This window comes from Eumetopias jubatus, unplaced genomic scaffold (assembly GCF_037043125.1).
Source record: "Eumetopias jubatus isolate StellerSeaLion01/CBP00866 unplaced genomic scaffold, mEumJub1_p1.0 scaffold_8, whole genome shotgun sequence".
NCBI classification, from domain to species: Eukaryota; Metazoa; Chordata; class Mammalia; order Carnivora; family Otariidae; genus Eumetopias; species Eumetopias jubatus.
The window spans coordinates 104998242-105015323 of record NW_028274814.1 but is presented as its reverse complement, the minus strand read 5'-3'; the positions used below and the strand labels follow the sequence as shown (position 1 = coordinate 105015323).

General features: G+C 37.7%; 1 protein-coding gene across 2 annotated transcripts in view; it reads right to left on the bottom strand.

The window, feature by feature from the left end:
- ACSS3 (acyl-CoA synthetase short chain family member 3) overlaps window positions 1–17082 on the bottom strand; it is a 145846-nt gene that overhangs the window by 93174 nt on the left and 35590 nt on the right. The window contains exon 3 of one of the 2 annotated variants that reach the window (XM_028105411.2): window positions 4263–4451. In XM_028105411.2, coding sequence (XP_027961212.1) covers window positions 4263–4451 — 189 coding nt within the window. Of the gene's footprint in view, window positions 1–99; window positions 227–4262; window positions 4452–17082 lie in introns of those variants that run through there. The other variant, XM_028105412.2, reaches the window with a different exon arrangement.

Genomic DNA, 17082 nt, shown 5'->3' with positions numbered 1-17082 from the left:
AAGTGTAATAATTCCGTCCCTATTGAGTAAATGACCTGAAAATAATAAACCCTTTGTAAATGTTGTAGACCTAACAACTTCCACAGAGATCTCACTTACCTGCTCCAAACTTCCTGTTCAGTGATGCTTTGGGCCAGTAAGTATGAGCTGTTTAAAAAATATTTCCCAAAGAATTCATGAAGCCAGGTAGAATTGCCCTGAACAGGTGACATGCAATCCTAGAGGCCCCATATTTACCGAGGCCCCCATACTGGCTGGTTGGTGCTGAAGTTGTAGTGTTTCTTAGGTGGGCAGGGTCAGCCTGTTGCTAACAGGAAGGGTTACAACATTTTTTTACGTCAGCATCTCTGCTTAAATGTGACCACAAAAAAAAGGGACCTGAATCTCTGATTTTTTTGTTTTATGATTCTTTTCTCATTCTAAATACATTCATTTTTGCCAAATACTCTATTTGTAATTTTGTTGTATTTTTCTTAAAAGGGCCCCCAAATGATTTATGTTTCAAGCCCCACGAAGCCTGAACCTGTCATTAAGTTACACTCGGCACTTTTCTTTACCTGATAACTTACTAGTCCTTCTCCAAGATATACTGTGGTGTAGCCCAAAGGTGTCCCTGGAGGGAGCTGAAGAAGTCAGGGTTAATCTCCGTTCTGGGCAGGCCCCAGATGTCCAACTATAGTCAAAATGTTCCTTCATCCCCACACTGAACAGGAAGACCCCAAAGCCAAAGTTGGATCCCATTTATCTCTGTGTCTTCTATGCCTGGTCCAATGCTCACCATACCATAAGCTCTCAATAAATGTTTCTGGAACTGAACCAAAATTGTCATTAATTTGCAGAAACAAACATGTCTTTATCCTTTTAAGTACACTGTTTCTTCACCAAGAAATCCAAAGCAAAGGAGGCAGATCATAAATTATTCAGGAGATAGATAATCAATCCAAGATAGTGCATCCATTCCTGAATTCTGATTTCTAGTTATAGTGCATTTCATCTAGGAAAGGTTTATATTATACCAAGTTATGCATATATCATACTGTCTGCTTTTTGAATATCATTTAATATTCATGGAGCTGAGACTCAGTGCAGTTACATAGCTTGCCCCAGGTTACAAGTGGTGGAATCAGAAAGAGCGCTAGTTCTGTCTGGTTACAGAACCTTTCTTTTCACCCTGTATCAAGCTGCCTTTTAAAAGAAAAAAAAAAGAAATAAAAGAAAAATGTCTTGTTTCATTTTATTATATTTTTGAAGACCTGACATTTGAACAGAGTTCACATTTTAACATCTGCAATACTCACAAAAATAATTCTAGACAACATTCCCTAAGATTAGAATTCAGAATAAATGAAAGTAAGTTCCATATCAAATTAAAAATATATATAGAATATATCAAAGCTTGAATAATTTAATAAATTCAAAATTAGTCTCTTTCCGTCAAAAAAAGAATCCCTTCTACATTTCTATTCAACAGCCTTTTATTGGGAGATTTTATTTGGTCCAGACTGACTTGTTAGGATACTATACAATCTTCCCATCTTCATCTGTTAAAAATAAAGCTTTTTCTTGAGGCAATTTATTTGAAAATCATGACATCAAAATCATTCCTGATTTCAACTATTCATTTTATCCAAGTATCTCAGATATATATCTCTATTTCCTCACCTTTAAGTTGACCTGTTCAATGGTCATGCCCATAAGCATATACACTCATTGCCTAAACTCCTTAAGAAGGGTGTGTGTGTGTGTGTGTGTGTGTTGATGTGGGAAACAAAAGCAGAAGAAAAATTAATAAATTTCCTTACTACCTTACAGCCCATTGACAAGTCCTGGAAACAGAGTGACATTCCTCTAGGGACTCAGCTGCCTCGATGTTAGGGCAAAAGACAATCAGCCTGACCCCCAGGACCCTGTAAGTCTACTTTAACATATAAAAATTCCTTTGGAAACTTCCTTTATCTCTACCCCCCAAGATACATGTTGGCAATCATCCTCCAAGTATATGATCCACCACTATACACATCTGAAGAGTCTCATGACTGAGTTTTTCCTAAACATAACAAATGACCTTTTCCTAACAACAGCTAGCCCCTTCAGGATCCTGGAAACTTTGTTTCCAAAATACCTGGGAGGCTTATGCTATCCTTAACCCCCTCCCAACTTGAAAGCATATCACGGGTCACTCCTCATGACCCCAGTGCAGCTCTTTCTGCCTACGGGTCCTGTCGCCGTTCTTTAATAAAACCACTTTTTGCACCGAAGACGGCTCAAGAATTCTTTCTTGGCCATTGGCTTCGAAACCAAATGTCTTTCCTACAACATGTGTGATGAATAAAAACTTAGCCAGTGATATAGTATACATTTTATAAATCCTCATTTTTATGTATCTCAATTTCCCCACATCATATAATTTCCTTAAAAAGGAAATAATACATATAATACATCTCATATTTTTATCCAAATGGTATTTAAGATTTCTATAGCTAAAACGCTGGAGTCTATAGCTTCCTCAAAGGAGACCCCAGCAGCCCACTGGTTTGCAGGTAAGTGACTATTTCCCCCCTAGATTTATCTTCATAAGCACTGACTCAACATGTTCGAAAAAGAGAGAAAATAATCTACCCAGTTAGTCCACAAACCAGCTTCTTAGTTCTACTAACTGATCTATTACCAGATGAAGTCAGATATGCAAACCCTCACTGTCTGCCTTGCACCCAGGGGACCCTCAATACCTATTAGCTCCCTTGTTAGGAAGGTCTCATCTCGGGTTTGTGAGACTCTGAAGGTCAACCATCTGTTAGTCCCATCACTACCTTCCTTCCTTAATCTTCCTGCTGCTATTACTCTGTTGCACATCGCCCATTACTTCACAGACAGACCACCCGCCAATGGGTCTTATTCCAGGCTCTCGCCTCCCTCCCACTCACTATCTCATATTGCAAGACCTGCCTCCTGTTAGCATTGCTTAAAACAAGACACCCACCTGCTCAAAAACTTTCGAGTCAAGGTCTACAGGACTCAGTTCAGACAAAACTGCCTTTGTAAGCTCACCACCTCTCCCTCTTCAGCCACCTCTGTCTCTTCCCCGTCCTCCCAATGAATTTTACCCTTTCCTGTCTCAGGCCAGACTCATATTCTTCTTCTCTCCTTTTGGATCCCACAACATCATTCTCTTCAACTGGCTGAATCTTAGGCAAGATCTAACTCAAATCTCAACTCCAGGAAGTCTGCTTCAGCCACTCCAACTAAAAGAAGTCCTTCCTTCTTCTAACTCAGGGGTCTGTGAACAATGGGTGAGGACCACACCCCACCCACAGCATGTTTCCGTCGAGTTTTCTTGGGATGCTGTCATGTCCTCTGCTTACATAGTGTGTAGTGCTCGCTTCGGCAGCACATAAACATAGTGTGTAAAGTTGCTTGAGTGCTCTAACAGCACAGCTGAGGAGCTGCTGTAGCCACCTGTAACCCACAGTGCCTAAAATAGTCACTGTCTGGTAACTTACCAGAAAAAAGTTGGCTGATTCCTACTCTAAATTCATAAGGAAATGATAGCTAACCTTTTTTTTAATAAGTACTAAATACCAGGCACGGTGTTAAATGCTTTCAATTCAATATCTCAGTGATTATTTCACAACAGCCTTATCAAGTTTGTTATTCTAGTACTCCCATTTAAACGTGTAATCCACCCCTCCCTGACACCCCTTCTTCACCACTGCACTTACACCAACATTCCTGGAAGTATGTACGTTATAAAGCTACTATGTGTTCCATCCATCTGGGAAGGATCACTCATTATCCAGTTCTCGGGATAGTACTTGGTATATAGTAGGAAGTTAATAAATATGTTAATGAATAAATTGGTTATTAGTTATTTTCCTTGTATGTCTTATATGCCGCCAATATGTGGCAAGCTAACTTGAAAGGTATGCATCTAATCTTATATTTTATATTCCTCACAGCACCTGGCAAGATGTTTTTCACATAAGATTGACCCCAAAGTAAATTTTTGGGTAATATATATATATATATATATATATATATATATATATATATATATAATTATATATATTATATAATATGTTATATATATTATATATAATATATATTATATATATATATATATTACATGGCATATATATATATATGCCAAAGAAAACATAAAATTTAAGTATCTCATTTGAAAGGAGAATCTCATAAGTACAGATCACTCTTGGACGATTCTTTCACAGACAAATATGATTGTTTTCTCCAAATAAAGCACTTACCTTTGCATGATCAATACGACTGCTTAGTTCTTTGGATGCAAATCCCCCAAATATGAGACTGTGGATGGCTCCTATCCTTGCACATGCCAGCATGGTATACATCGCTTGCGGGATCATGGGCATGTAGATTACCACGGTGTCACCTTTCTTGACACCATGCTTGACCAAAACACCTGCCAGCTTAGAGACCTATAACAAAATCATTACATCAGCCAAGTGTTTTCTGTGTTACTTCACCAAACTTCTAAGACAGTAACACAAGAAGATGGTCATCGTCTTGGTAGTGGTTTAAAGAAACCTGAGTAACACGTATTTGATGATGATGTAAGCTTAGACCGTAGCAGTAATAAAAGACACCTGTCTTAGAGTAATTGACTATAAACCAACTTACTATTATTATGCCATATGAACTCTGTGGCTTAAATTTGCTTAATTATCCATTCAACAACATATTTACTGAGCAACTATGATGGACCAGACATTGTGTTTCAAGTCAGGAACACAAACAATGAAAAACAAAGACACAGATATGTCCCTGTGGAGCTTTAATTCTAAAGGGGAAATTTGTCCAGTGAACAGAAAAGTAACATAATGGCAAATATGGATATATGTTGGCTTAACTGTTGAAAGAGACAAGTATGTGTCAGGAAAGAAAGCATTATCATACACTTATAAGGTCAATCAGACAGATTGTGTTATTATCATTCCTATTTTAAATATACGGTAACTGAGACTCAAATATAACAAATAGCTAACCTGGGACCAGATGATGTAGCCAGGATACCATCACAAGTCTTTCAACCTCCTATTCTTTGTCTTTTCTGCTGCCTGAAGCCAATTACTTTTTTCTTTATAGTTTTTTTATACTAATTATCTATACAAAGTGACCACCCTCTATATTGAGATAAAACATACAAACTTCTTTCTACTTTTGACACATGTTTTGGGGACCAAAACAGACTGTGTAAAATATACCCAGATCTAAGTGAATACAAAGTTCAACATTCTTTCATTTAAAAAATGTATACGGAGCACCTGTATACGGCAGACACTCTTTTCTGATACATCTGTAAACAAAACAAGACCAAGATCTCTATCCTCAGAGGACTTAGGTTTTAGCAGAGTAAATACTTAAAACAAACGTAAGTCAATTATGTATTATGTTAAAAGGTAGTCAGTACTGTGGGCGGAGGGGGAGTAGAACAAAGTAGAGGGGTTGAGAATGAGGGGGATAGGATTCTCAATGGGACAGTGAGTGCAGACCTCACTAAGAAAGTGGCATTTCAGCAAGGACAGGTACATGTTGAGAATAAGTGGATATCCACAGGTATGCTCTTTCAGGCAGAGAGAACACCAGTACAAAGGTGCGAGGGGGATCATCTGTGACGCGATGGAGTAACAGCAAGGAGACCAGGGAGCTGGAACAGAAAGAACAAGGGAGAAAGTGGTGATAGATCAGGTCAGAGAGCGAAAGAAAGGGCCCAGAAGAGCCCAATGGGCAATGGAAGGACTATGGCTTGCCCTTCGATGTGGCTGTTCAAGATAATGAACAGAGGAGGCCCGAGACAAGGAATTGGGCCACAGGGCTCTTCATAGATCCTTTCATTCCATTCTGCTTCTCCTACTTTTTCAGCAAGTTCTAAGGACTTGGAATCCTGATCATTCTTCCTTTTTCTCTTTATTCACTTCTTCTGTACAGATGGGGAAAGATGTGGTCAAAGTTAAGGGCTCTGGTGAAAGATAGAAAGTAACAAACAACTCTCTTAGTGTTTTGCTCTCCCCTAACTACGCGCTATAATTTAGTGCTATTTTTTTAAGAACTCAAAGCTGCCCAGCAGAAAGTTATGAGAAAGATATACCAAAGTAATATAAATCATCAATTTAAATTCTATTTGGAGCTCAGGACCAAGAAAAACACTGGAAAATTATATCCAAACCCTCAGGGTGCCATCCCCATAGAAAGGGGCCACGCTCTGTGATCACATTACTGGGTATCCCATTTAAGGTACAGCGCTAGGAGAGACCAATGAGAAGAGTTTGTCCTATTTACAGCTATAATTTCAGCATCTTGAATAGTGTCTATTGTTGAGTACAAATGATCTTCATCCAAGACCCAACCTAGCAGTGATTCAGTAACTTTATATTCCAGTCTCACTTCACAATGTTGCTGGAAGATGCCTAACATCTGAAAGAAATTTTTCTGTCCTCTGAAAGAAATGATATTGATGAATTCAAGAACTTTTTTGGGAAAAAAAAAAATCTCAAAATGACCAAATGTGATGCCAAGATGTATTTAAGTTGGAGTCACGTCACATCTTTAAAAAAAAAAGAGCCAACATGTTAAAATTAGGAGCCTTCATATACAAATCCAGATTTCCAGGTTCTCCTGAAAAATTGTAAAGTCTAGCAACACTGGGCCTCTGTTTTTGAATGACAGCAATCAATTAAACCTGATATCAGCGACTAGGTTGAACTCACCATTCCCTGGAGCCATTAATCACAGAGCATAGTTTTTTCTTTCCATCCTGAGTTTAAAATATATTCTTCTACATCTTGTTTATTTTGTGTTATATGCTTACATCATAGTTCTATAACCATAAAGGGTGTGATATATACTGATAATGAATTTTTTCCCCACCCGTTTCTCCTATTTATATTATCTGCTTGGCTCAGGCATCTGAATTGTGAACCACTTCCCTGAAGACAATTAGTAAATTAGGCCGCACCAGGTCCGTATAACCACTAGATGGCGTCCATTTGGCCTTGTTAACCTTGCTTTTTGCAGCCACTCAAAGTTTTGGAATACTGTGCTAACCACATCAGAGTTGCCATAGAGAAAAAAGTTTTACATGATCAATAGAGAAAATTTCTTTTTCAGTAGTGTCCAGGGCTAAATGTCATTCCAGTTAAATTTTACATTGTAAATTGTATACATATATAAAATTATATACATATATATGTATTTATATACATACATATATATACATATGTATGTATATATACGAATGAAGTTGAATGGGAAAACATTTCTGGTGAGACTTCTAATAGGCATATAAAAAACAAAATATTAGCTCAAGCAAGAAAAATAAGTGGATATTGGTTTAATATGAAAATATGTGGTGATACTTCATTACAAAACATTTCTTACTAACATTAAATCTAGAAATAGTCAGGACGGGAGTCCTAAACAGAATACTTAAGTCTTGTTTCAGACACAAATAAAATCATTTTGAAAATAAGTGTAAGCAACAGCAAACCAGAAGAGGAAAAATCTAGAAATCCCAGTCATCTGAGAGTCCATAATCACTCCAAGAAAGTGTTATGAAACTTCAGTACAAAGGGCAATTTGTTTATTGCTATTTCACGGCTCATCTTGTTTTTACTGACTTTCAGATGGAAAAAATTATCAAAGAGAAGGAAATTGGATATTATTTTTATTCAGTGTTAATATTCTTCTTATCCTACCATAGATATCTGAATGTAACTTTACACTTTCTATTGCTATCCAAAGAGAAAATAGTTAATATATATCTTGTATAATCTATAACTTCTCAATGAAAGGAAAAGTTACATCATATGTCTTCACCCAATCCATATTCATTTTTGCACCTTCTAAATATTGTGTTTTAATTTATCAACAATTTAATCATTTTCTATCACTCACACACCACTAAATTGGTTTTCCGTCTAATGTCAAGGGCAGTACACATGCTATGAAATCATGGTCAGGCCATGCCTCTCTGCTAGCAGGAGGATAACTGAGCTGTGAAGGAAGCCCGAAGAAACAAAATGAATGTACATATTCATTTAGATACAACACTATTTGCTTCTTCCCACTAGAGACTTTCAATTAATCATTATTTTGATTGATAGCTAATTTAAAGCCGCTCAAATGTATAAGTATCCTGTCACTGATTCAACTTACACAATATCTGCTATGTATACTATCCTGAAGTCAAGTTTGCAGAGGCAAAACAGGAAGACATAGTCCTTAAAGCAAAGAAATGAAGAGTCCAGGGAAAAAGAACATAAATAAATAGTAATGACAAAGAAACTGTAACGGCAGATATTTATGTTATGTGAAATGGTATACACATAGATTTGGTTTAAATATAACAAATGTGCTTATTTTTGATATAAGTAAAAACTTTAAATTTTAAAATTATAAAATGAAAACATATTAGTATAAATAATAAAAAAGAATTTAATAAATTTGGTATGTAATCATTCTGCAAAATCTTCATTCAAAAGCAGTCTGTGGGTTAGTATAATTTCATGATCAAATGTCCATGACACAAATATAAACATTAGGTGAAACTGACCAAAGACTATGTTCTGTAGAGTAAATTAGCACTTGCTTCACAAACAGCAAGTGTGTCTATCTAAAGAAAATCATGTTTGTATGAGAAAGATAGTGTTGGTGTCCAAATTATAGTAAAAAGATAACAATTATAGGCAATTTCAGGGCCATTTCCAAGAAAATTATATGAAAGAGAAGACAAGAGGAAGCATATTCCAAGCTGCAATGATGTCTCACTGCACACCCTGGTCTAATCAATCACAGAAAATATAACTCATGTAAAAACCAATTATAATATCTGAGGAAGCAATCTTCTTTTCCTAAAATTCTACTTGAAAAATATTCAGAAACCTTCCCAGGGCGTTCTATATAAAAACACCTCAAAAGATGGGGAGTAAGCAGGGGATTTACAGGTGGCTGCTCTATAAAGTTTGAATCCGACTTTTCTAAAACCCAGTAAGTATAAAACCCAGGAAGTACAGCCGGCATTCCCAGATAAAGACACAAATGGGGAATAGCTTCCACAAGGCACAAAGCAATGGTGTCCTTTAACTGTCCCCATGCAAGCAAATGTTGCTATCGTTAGGGAGATTTAAACATGATGTCTATTCATTTCTCCCCTGGACCATTTGTCATCTCTTGGTTTCCAATCTTGCCCACTATAGTTTCTTCTTCAGAGAATCCAAAGTGATGGGGCTTCCTAGCATACTTTGAATAAAATATAGTCTTGGGGTGCCCAGGTGGCTCAATTGGTAAGGGTCTGCCTTCAGCTCAGGTCAGGATCTCGGGGTCCTGGGATCGAGCCCCACGTCAGACTCCCTGCTCAGTGAGGAGTCTGCTTCTCCCTCTCCCTCCCCACCGTTCATGCTATCTCTTGCTCTCTCTCTCTCTCAAATAAATAAATAAATACATTTTTAAGAAAATATATAGTCTTTACAATGGCACACAAGGTCCTACAGGATCTGACTCGTGGATACTCCCCAACCTCACCTTCTTCCACTTTCTTCTCATTGCTGGCCTCCTGGTGCCCCTTGATGACCCAAGTATGTTCTTGTTCCAGGGCCTCTGCTGATCTGATTTTCACTCAAATGGGCACATGGTTCTCTCTCAGTCTCTATTTGGGTCTGTGTCACTGGGTCATCTCCTTGGTGACAAGCAGTTTTTTCTGACAAACGTTATCTAAAATGGCAGCCCAAGTCACTCTGTAGAGCCATATTTTTCTTCACTTATATTGTATAACTTTTCATTTATGTTGTATTATCTTCTTATTCAAAATGTATCATCTTCCTAATTAGAATGCAGTTTCCCTATAAGGAAAGATGATACCATTCACTACTATAGTCTGTGATGCCCACAGTAGTGCCAAATATATATCAGGTGTCCCAAAAGTATGCTTTAATAAATAAGTAAATTGGCTCCATCATCATTCTGGTCCAGAAAAATGAATTCAAAACAGATGGTCTATTGATGTTGTCGAGTTAACTTTCTAAAGGTCAGAGGTTAGCCACCCTGAAAATAAGACAAATCATCTACTAAGAACCTATCAATAAATGACAAAAATAAATTAATTAAGCAAATGTAAAAATTCATGGACCAGAATGTCAGGTTTCCAAGAAAGCCAAGTAAGGTAAATGTTTTAAGCAGAGATTTAGGTGAGGCAGGATATAAACCTTCACAGTCAGGCAATGCACTAAAACAAGATTCTCACTGCATGAAAAAATAAAAATTCCCTGTGGGGCCCCTGGGTGGCGCAGCTGATTAAGTGTCCAACTCTTGGTTTCCACTCAGGTGGTGATCTCAGGGTCCTGAGGTAGAGCCCCCTGTCGGGCTCTGCGTTCAGCACTGAGTCTGCTTCAGAGTCTCTCTCCCTCTTCTTCTGCTCTCTCTCTCTCTCTCTCTAAATTAAATAAAAATTTTGAAAATTTCTAAAAATTAAAAAGATGTAAAAAAATAAAAATAAATAAATAAAAAATAAAAATTCCCCAATGTAGAGCAGACAAGTGACATTTTTGGAAATAATTATTTCTCTCAGACAAGGATTAGATTTTTCTTTACTTTTTAATGAATGAGTAACTGTTCTTTTTCACGAATCCATTCAGTATATAATATGAGCTTATGCTATAAGGCCTGTATTAGACACAATGTTGGTAAAAAAACAAATACATAAATAAAATATTACCGTAATCCTCAAGGAATATTACTCTGGTCAAGAAATACACTAGTAAGTAGATACACTAATAAGTAATGTAAAAAGCAAAAATAAACTCATGTATGGAGAAAGTGTCCTGGACTTCACATCATGGAGAAATAGTTTCTGGCACAGAAGGAAGTGAAAAGAAGTGAGTTTACACTTCAAACAATCTCAAAAAATCTGGCTGAGAAAATTCAAGGGCATTGGTTGTCTTACTGTCATTTTGAGTTGATGCCTAGACATTTTTATTTTGAATGCATGACTCTAAACATGGAAAAAAGTAAGCTAGGAAATATTAAAATGTCGCTTTCTCATTTAATTTATTCCTTCCTACAGCATCTATTAAATTGGTCTAATACTTATTTTCTTTAGATGGCGTATTCTCAGAATCTAATCTAACTTAAAATTTATTCAGTTGAGAAGTTATTCAAAACAGAGTTTTAGCTACAATTTTCGTAAAAATTTAAATCAGTAGTTGGTGCCTACTCATCTACAATTTCAAATGAAATACAAATGTGTCTGCTAAAACATATTTTACAACATGGCATTATACAAAATAGTTTACAAAAATAATAAGGCTTATGGAGAAATAAGGTTGAGCTAGGACTCAAAAATGAACATAGCTAGAGTTCTTTAACATTAGTAAAGTACTGCGACAGCATCATGTTCCATAGATCAGTTACAGGCTTAAACAGTGGGACTCATGCTTCCTGTTCTAAGATATTCTACTGGAGGGCATTTGCTTCCAAATTTCCTTGCAAAGAGGGACTGGCCAAAACAGCAGTGTAGATTATGTAGCAGTATCATTATTTTTAAAATGGGAGAGTATCTTCTTAGCTTTAGATTCTTAAAACCACTTAACTCATCAACACTGGCACAAAAAGATCTTCATTATTTCTTTTTCTTTTGAAAAGGTTTTCAGATATGGATAAGGTGTTCTCTTTAAATTGTGAGAAAGTCTCTCCAGGACTTGCTAACAAGGTAACAATCCAACAGGAAAATGAATGGGCAAAAGGTTTGAATGGGCACTTTAGAAAAGTAGAACAAATGGCCAATAAACACAGGAAAAAGGAGCTCCATTTCTGTAGTCATTAGGGAAAAGTGAACTAAAACCACAATGCAATATCACCACACATTCACCGCAAAGGCCCAAATTGAAAAAGACTTGGAATTCTCAGGGCCCCTGGGTGGCTCAGTCGATTAAGCGTCTGCCTTCAGCTCAGGTCATGATCCCAGGGTCCTGGGACTGAGTCCCACATCCAGCTCCCTGCTCAGTGGGAGCCTGCTTCTCCCTCTACCTCTGCCACACCCCCTGCTCGTACTCTTTCACTCTCTGTGATAAATAAATAAAATCTTTAAAAAAATTTTTAAAAAAACCTTGAGATTCTCAATACCAACTGTTGACAACTGACATTCTCATACACTGCAAGTGGGAATTAAATTGGTACAACCGGTTTGGAAAACCATTAAACGAAAGAATCTCATACACAAAGAGTTGAATAAAAAAGCCAGTGAGTACATTCTATTATTCAATTTATACAAAGTTCAAAAGCTAGTAAATGTCATCATGGATGGTATGTAGATGTCTGAATAATAATCCCATAAAGGCTGAATAAGAAATGACTAAAACGAAGCAATAATACGTGCTTCTAGGGGCTGGGGATATTCTGTCTCCTGAACTGCTTACGTGGGTGTGTTCTGTTTGTGAAAAATCTAACAAGCTTTTATACTTATGCTCTGTGTACTAATCTGAATGTATATGACATTTCATCCTAAGTTTAAAAAATGGCATGCTAGGAAAAAAAACCTACATAAAGCACTATAAATTCAATCTCATACCAGCATCATTCACCTACTCACCAAGCGTGGAGAAGGTAATTCACCTTACAGAGATATACCTTTTAGCAGAGCTGACTGCAGTACAACTGAAGTTTTTATTGCTTATTTAAGAAGTCTGAAGAAAGTAAACTAAGCATATGCACTGTTGTAACCCTTCCCCTCAACAAGACAACCATTGGCAGGACTGAATTTCTGCATGTTCTAGTTTTTGTGTTTTAGGTTCTTGCTTAAGGAAATGCTGGTGATGTGACAGACAAAGAACTATCAGATTATCTCACCCTGACATATTTCTGAGAAGATGGAATTCATATTTTGAAAAGAGCATCCTGAAGGTCAGAATTGGAGGGAAGACTTCTCATGGGACATGGCCCTTGACTTCGGAGTAATTTTCTCCTCCAAATTATTCAACCTTCCTAATTACAATCACCAGCATAATTATATCTCAAAGAATTACCTTCAGTAGAGATAACAGACACTTTCAGTTTGAACTAAATCAGGAAAGTTTAGCACACACGGTGTTTCATCAATTTTCCCTGTATATATATACTCGTGAAAATTTCTCAAATGCCTTTTAGTGGTCACATTTTTATTTAGCAAATAAACAAATAAAAATTCACAACTGGGGGCAACTGGGTGGCTCAGTCGGTTAAGCTTCTGCCTTTAGCTCAGGTCATGATCTCAGGGTCCTGGGATCAAACCCCACGTTGGGCTCCCTGCTCAGAGGAGAGCTTGCTTCTCCCTCTACCCCTTGCTCATGCTCTCTCTTGTGCTATCACTCTCTCTCTCAAATAAATAAATAAAATCTTTAAAAAAATAAAAATAAAATACATTTAAAATTTTTTAAAAATCACAATTGTTTGAATACCAAAAAAGAGCAAACTTACCACACACAAATGGAGGTAAACTCAAAATGAAATTATAGAGAAAATAAATTCAAAGTAGGAATTTCTAAAAATGACGAATACTGTATATAACATATGCATCCAAATACAAACATAAACTCACACACACCCCTTTATTTCACTGAGCTTTGATAGAACCACTAACTTGAAAAGAGCTACCAAGAGGAGGACACAATAAACACATCCATTTCTGCTGCAGTGCAGATAGGGGTTGTGAGTGGGGAAAATTCATGGAGGAAATATTCATCTTGAACTTCCAAGCCCAATGTAAATAAGCTACAGTTCTTCACAGGTAGTAAGAGGTCAGAATTTACTTAGAAAGAAGCTCGTGTTATATTACCAATAAAATTCAAAGATAAGAAGTTCCCACAGTAAAGGAAGCTAGAGTCATTTAGAAATTTCAAATCATATTTCCTTCATTCATTCCTTCATCATTCAACACATGTTCACTACGCACCAGTCCCCACTCTGAACAGAACAAAAGCCTCTTCCCTCAAGGAAAGTACATTCTGGAAGAGGAAACACCACAAAAGAAGAGAGCTAAGTAAAAGAAAAACAGTGGTACTGAGTAATAAATGGCAAAATTAAAAAGAAAGCAGAAAAGGGAGGTCCAAAGTCGTGTGGACATGGGAACATTTGTATTTAATATGGCCAGGGAAAATCTCATCCAGCTACCATGGAAAATAATATCCAGGTACCATGAACCATAGATATCTGGAAGAAACGCTATCTCAAGCAGAAGGTAGGTAAGTACAAAACTCCAAGTCAGGAATGGAGCAAGATGAAAGTTAACTGCAGGAGGCAGTGGGGTCGGGGTGTGCAGTGTAGTGGGGCTGGGGTATACAGTGTAGTGGGGTTGGGATGTGCAGTGCAGTGGGGCTGGGATGTGCAGTGCAGTGGGGCTAGGGTGTGTGGTGGAGTTGGGGTGTGCAGTGCAGTGGGGCTGGGGTGTGCAGTGCAGTGGGGCTGGGGTGTGCAGTGCAGTGAGGCTGGGGTGTGCAGTGTAGTGGGGTCAAGGTGTGCAGTGTAGTGAGGCTGGGGTGTGCAGGGCAGTGGGATTGGGGTGTGTAGTGCAGGGGGTAGGGGTGTGCAATGCAGTGGGGCTGGGATGTGCAATGTACTGAGGCTGGGGTGTGTAGTGTAGTACAGTGGGATTGGGGAGTAAGTCACAGGAGCTGATCATGCAGAACCACAGGTCACAGGGAGGAGTGGCTTTTGTTTTTCTCTTTCCATGCTCTCAGGATAAAGTACAAATCTGTAGTGTAGCACTCAGAGTTCTGAGAGTCTGGTTCACTGGAGCCCTATCTCGCTAATCACTCGTGCTTGTACTTTATGCCAAAGCCACCGGGGAGGCACTGGATTCTCCCTTCCCTGAATATCTCTGTATGAGCTATTCCTTGTGTCTGCAGGACCCTCCTTCCCACGATTTCCCTTCCCACTTCTGGTATTTTGGGCTAATTTTAGGCACTGACTCTTCCAGAAAGCCTTTCCATGCTGTATTAACAGTTGGCTGAGCTGCATGCCTTCCCATGTGTTTCTACAGAACATAATACTACCCTCTAACATAACCTTTATTACAGTTACGCAGGGTCTTAGCTCTTTAAAATAGGGAATGGGCACATTCGCCTTGTATCCCTTGTTCCCAACAGGGTTTGGCATATAAAACAAACATTTGTTGAATGAATGAATAATGGATCTTGAACCTGGCTCAAATCTCTCTCCAAAAAATCTTAATAAAGGGTTGTTTAAATGATCAGATCTACATAAAAGGTGACAGTTTTGGAAAAGCTCTACTTCTGAATCATTCTGTAAAATCTTCAGATCCTTCATGTCACTGAAACAATTTAGCCTAAAATGTGTCTGTCTCCTAATTAAATAAGAAATGCTAACTAACTTCATCAAGTTTTACTTAGTCAAAAACTCCCGGTAGAAAAGAGACAGAGGAGATTAAAACAAGTACAAAGCCACTTCTCTTTGTTTGTTCTCAGTGGCATTACCATTAAAGCTTTCTTTCTCTGTCTTCTCTACTTAATAAAATAAAGGCCACAGGGAACCGGGAGCAGGTAATCAAAGCAGAGCACAATGCCTCCCTCTTTCCTAACACTTCTTCCTTTAGTACTTTAGAGAAGAAAAGCCTGGGGAATCAGAAGCTGTCAGCAGGTGAGAGAAACAGGACTTTTAAGTACTTTGATGTCAGGCTAAACTGAAACCAATGAACCAGTACAAACCTCAAAAGGGTCTAAGAGTCTAGACTCAATATTAGAAAATAGAGATGAGTTAGCAGAAATGTTTCTAAGCAAAATGTGTATGTGTTTACCATATATACTTATGCAATTGATTAACAAAAAGCAGCAAATTATTTAACTCTCCTTAGTTTATGTTTCTCTAAAGCTTTCTCTTTGGCTCTGATGGTTATGTGTCAAATTCAATACTGGTATAGATAATATTCGGGAATATATAAGTAAGCGTCCTAATCTGTATTCTAATTAAGATTCACCTGTGTCTTAGGCCTTAATAAAATGAAGCTGTGACAATATGCCCAAATCAGAGGAGTAAAGTTTTTAATCATAGATAAACCCTCATCTAAAAGCCAAAAATGCGAACCTAAAATAAAACACAAGGTAGAGCAGGTTATCAGGAAATTTACATTATCTCTTATAATAAAACATGGCCTCAGATGAGTAACAGGGTCGTTTGCTAATGGAGTTCTCTCTCTCCTCAGCCCCAGTGTGAGCTCTGTTTCTGTATAATTCATTCTGAAAATAGAGTTCACACTTACAGACCAATACAAAGTACTCAACAGTATAATTGTGGCATTATTTTATTCTGTTCTATCTTGGGCTGCCTAACATTTGAACTCCCTTCTTATTGGATTGGAATTCCCTCAGTATGAGTCCTAGAGGGAGCTAGGACCCGAATTCCTACTATGAAATCAAAAGAAGAGAAGACATTTCTTCCTCCACCGCCTGGTACTTTAGGCATGTAACCTAAAATTGGCCAACTAGGTATTCCTACTGTGTCAGTCTAGGGGGTTAATTCAAGTTAGCAAGTCTAGTTACCAATGTGTGGGTTCTCCTTAAATTTTTACCTCTGCCCCTTCTCTAGTTACCAATGTGTGGGTTCTCCTTAAATTTTTACCTCTGCCCCTTCTCCCTTCTCACTTTTCTGAACCTGGTTCTTTAGTCTTCCCTTTTCATGAATTCCTCTTATGTTTAAATCAGCTGAAGCCAGCATTCACTGATACAACCAGGCTGATACCCAGCTTGAGTAAAACTGGCTTAAATTTCTCTCTTGATTGTTTGCAACAACTCAGGATGGAGACATTGGATTGTCCCAGTTGCCTTTTTTGGAAATCTCTTAGAAATCTAAACAGGAACATTGTTGATGCAAAAGGATATAATTTCAGGGAGCCAAGGAAAGTTGACCAAATTTTCTAAAAATCCAGCACAAACCCTAAGTAGGTTAAAAAAGCAAAAGAAGAGAATGTGCTTTCAAAAGCCTTAATTTAAAAGCAAATGCTTCCAAACCCTAGTATAACCAACTCTGCTCAACCAGTAGTTCTCAACCAGTAACCATTTTGCCACCCAG